The sequence below is a fragment of the Mizuhopecten yessoensis genome, unplaced genomic scaffold (genome assembly GCF_002113885.1).
Source record: "Mizuhopecten yessoensis strain PY_sf001 unplaced genomic scaffold, ASM211388v2 scaffold8423, whole genome shotgun sequence".
NCBI lineage: Eukaryota > Metazoa > Mollusca > Bivalvia > Pectinida > Pectinidae > Mizuhopecten > Mizuhopecten yessoensis.
Genome location: NW_018407540.1, coordinates 15798 through 20021, shown reverse-complemented (window position 1 = coordinate 20021; position 4224 = coordinate 15798). Strand labels below are relative to the sequence as shown.

At 38.9% G+C, this 4224-nt stretch overlaps 1 protein-coding gene across 1 annotated transcript; it reads left to right on the top strand.

Moving 5' to 3' along the window:
• The first annotated feature begins 513 nt into the window (after positions 1–513).
• On the top strand, positions 514–2418 carry LOC110455931. Its single transcript, XM_021506394.1, has one exon. It carries the CDS (start codon positions 514–516, stop codon positions 2416–2418), a length of 1905 nt encoding a protein of 634 aa, XP_021362069.1.
• The last annotated feature ends 1806 nt before the right edge of the window (positions 2419–4224 follow it).

The window sequence follows — 4224 nt, the reverse complement described above, 5'->3', positions numbered from 1 at the left end:
ATTTTGTAGGTTACCAACATAATGGGTCGATGTTAGTCGAGGGAACACTTTTGCTGAACCAATTTCATCCGAGACATCAAATGACCTACGTTTAGAAAATTACGAAACTGATGTGAAGTGTGTGGAATATAATCGAATGACCTATAACTACACGGGGGTCATATTATTTCCATTGGCTAAAATCTTACAACGATGATTTGTAAATTGTAGAGAAATTGAATATTCCAACGAAGATCCATAATATGTAATGCTATTTAGCGTATTTAGGTATATATTTACTCTGCCTTCTATGAACATCTGACATGCGATATAGATAACAAGTGAGTTATACAGGCCAATTATACTTTTTGCATTTCAATACATTATATTAATTATCTTTCTTAAATTTCAGACGAATACAGAGAGATCCCTGCAGGGATGGCGGCAGGTGGGCCTCTACCGGCAGACCAACTGAACAAAGAAAACACTGTCTTGACCGGTCAACTTCTCGAATGTCCTATCTGTCTGGAGCAGATGCGAAGTCCAAAGTCTCTCCCATGTTTACATTCCTTCTGTGAGGAATGTCTTAGTACCTACATCTTCGCAGACCTGTCTGGTGATATGGCCGCCATGACAGCATTCCCCTGTCCTGTATGCAGGAAGATCACATCGCCTGTCAATCACCCTGAGAGTATAGACACGTGGGCACAACATTTTCCTGCCAACAGTTTGATTCAGTATTTTAAGAACCACAAAGAAATGGCAGGTACGCCACTTTATTGTGGCCCTTGCAAGAAGACAAAAAATAAGGAAACACCAGCTAAGTTTCTGTGCAGAGGATATGACACATTGTTTTGCGATAATTGTAAGATTAATTTCCATGATATAGTCCACGAAGTATGTGCCATTGTAACTCTCAATGAGGCAAATCATGACGTGACATGGGAAAAACAATCGCCAATAACATGTTCGAAACACAACTTGATGATGGACCATCATTGTGAAAATCATAAGTTAATCGGATGCAAGAAATGTATCATCACAGATCATCAACGATGTGACGATGTAACGACAATCAAGGAGTATTGTGAAACGAAGAAGAATAACTTAAGGCTTGATGACATGGATAAGTCTCTCAACAAAGCAGCCAACTGCATGAAGTTAATGGTAAACGCTTTTGACCAACAGGTAAAATCTTTGCAGCGATGTCAGAATGCTGGTTTAAGCAGTATTTCAGATCACCGACAGAGAATCAACACATATCTCGATAAGAAACAGGAGGAGATAACTCAAGAAATGATTTCAAAATGCAAAGCTGAGAAAGCCAAGGTTGATTTATCCAAGCAGAAGTGTAGCCGACTGAGGGTCGCTATTCAGAACACAAAAGAAGCATCACAGACGGCCTTGCGGATGGAAGACCACTTCGGAATGATACAACTGTTCCATAGAGGTCAGACAGAGATCGGGGTCTGTAATGACCTTATTGACAATATCGTTAATCCATTGAAGTCAGTATCTATAAACCACGACCTGAACACCAACCTGTTTACAATAAACCCCAGCACTACTTTGCCGTTGGGTATCATTCTCGCGAAGGAGCAACCATTTATCATACCTGACGGTATTGGGTTAATACAAAATGTCGACTCGCTATCTGATAGTCGCGCCAAAAAATTAGGAGCATTCATGATTAACATTCCGTCAGATACATATGTGTGTGCAGCGCACGGACTTTTATTAATGCCGACTGGAAACATCATTGTAAGTGAATATACAAAACAGAAACTAAGATTATTTTCTATCAAAGGACAGTATTTGGACGAGTTAAATACCAATGGATACCCACATGATGTTTGCTTGGTGGATGATGACACAATGGCAGTTGCTACTACTGCCGGTATACATGTCGTGAAAGTACAGCCTTCCAAGCTGACCCTATCGACCGTGATAAAAGTGTCAACGTACATCGAATGTCAAGGTTTGGCGTTCATGGATGGACATTTCATGGTGAGCACAAATGAAGGCATTCATAGCGTGACAATGGACGGTAAGGTAGTGCAAAATCATACATTGTCCTCACCGTGCTGGCATCTTGCTTCTAATCCGAAGAAGAATACCACATTTGCCTGTCTGCAAACATCTTCAGTGGTTAATACTGTGGTTACCAGACTACCAAATGGTCTACAAATATATGGTATAGATGAGAGGGTAGTCCGGAACGCGAAGGGAGTAGACGTAGACCGTGAGGGGAATGTGTACGTCTGTGGTCAAGATTCCAACAACGTGGTACAGGTCTCCGCTAACGGGACCAAAATCAGAGAACTTCTGACGTCAAAGGATGGTATCAACAAACCCAGGGCTATATCGGTGTGTGGGGACAAATTCGTAGTCACCAACCTATCATATCAGACAGAAATACACGTATATCAACTCTACTGACTCCGCATCATTACCTCCGTTCGGTAGTTGACCAAGTGAATTGAGAAATTCCTGCTATAAGATTGAGGTTTGTATATGAATTTGTAAAAAATGAAGCACCACGATTGCCTTTCAAGTAAAAACAAAGATCTTAATTAATTTTCTAAAAGACTTTTGTACTGCGCAATGATTGCTTCACTACGGAGTTGCCGTGGAGCCAGCATTGAGTTGAATGATAGTCATAAGTTACGTGGTGAACATATAGCGAAGGGTATACATATGTAAAGAGTGAAGGCAAGATAAATCCTTTGACCTCCCATTCGTTGGTTGTCTCGTTAAATACCTTACAAAAGAAAGATTAGTGGTGAACTTGAGATGACAATATGCGGTATATTATAACGTCATGATATTGTCAAATGCATCGTACAGCAGCTCTTTCCCTTTCATATTCTAACTGCTAACATGGAAAGAATGGCCTTGTGAATAGAAGTTTAGAAAAGCACCCGAAAATCGTCTTCAAATCCAGCATTTGTAAATTCAAGATCAATCAAGAGATAAAAATAACAATTCAAGCTTGTAACAATGGCTATGTTAACAATAACAATTGTTTTGGTTTGTATCTTTATATACACGATTATTTTACATGACTATTGTTTTATTTAATGAATATATCCGTGTTGTACAAATATTTGGTCATTTTACACTTTCTTTTTTGACACCCTAATGACGATCATATTTATGTAGTTAAAATGAAGATCTTGAAAACTTGATATGATCAGAAAATATATGCTTACATTCTTAGCAATGATTTTTTTTTCATTGATAACAACATTTATGCATTTAGTCTATATGTGTACATTTTTGCTACGCAAACCAAACAACTTGATACGAGTTTTATTACCCAGATATCAAATGAAAGTCATTTGGATCCAATATACTTTTTAACTGAGAGACATATGTTTGCATTCGGAAACAGGTAAACCCTGAGAAACAAATTTTCGCACTGGGAGACAGATGTAAACCTTTAGAGACATATGTTTGCCCCGATAAACATATGTAGGCCCCTGGAAACATATGTCAGCCATTATAGACATAAGTTTGTCCTGGTAGACATACGTCAACCATAAGAGACATATGTTTGCTCTGCGTTGCAAATGTAAACCCTAAGAGTCATACGCAGGTCCTGAATAAGGTACATGTTTATAAGTCCTGAGAGACATATGTTATCTCTACGGAGACATGTGTAAGCCCTTTGAGACATGTTTGCCAAAAGAAACATGTAATCCATTGAAGACATAGGTTTTCCCTGAGAGACACATTTAAGCTCTGGAAGGCATAAATAAGCCCTGTGAGACTTATAAAAGCCCTGCGAGACATATGTTATCTCTTGGAGACATATGTTTGCCCTGATACACATATGTAAGCCCTGGATGACGGATGTTAACAATGAGAAATATTTGTTTGCCTTTGGAGACTTATGTCAACCCTAGAAAATATGTGTTAGCCATGGAAGACATATGTAAGCCCTTGGGCACATATGTTTGCCCTTGGAGACATCGGAAAGACACGAGAGACATACGAAAGTCTTTGGAGACAAATGTTATTCTTAAGAGACAAATGTAAGCCCTGTGAGACTTATAAAAGCCCTAAGAGACATATGTTATCCATTGGAGATATATGCTTTCCATTAGAAACATATGCAAGCCATGATAGACATATGTAAGCCATGGGAGACATACAAAATTTCTTGGAGACACATGTATATAAGCCCTGGAAGTCATATGAAAGCCCTTTGAGACAAATGTAATCCCTGGGAGACATGTGTTA

Bases quoted from the DNA above. Each gene is read 5' to 3' on its own strand.
- LOC110455931 (XM_021506394.1), top strand. From the start codon at position 514: ATGCGAAGTCCAAAGTCTCTCCCATGTTTACATTCCTTCTGTGAGGAA.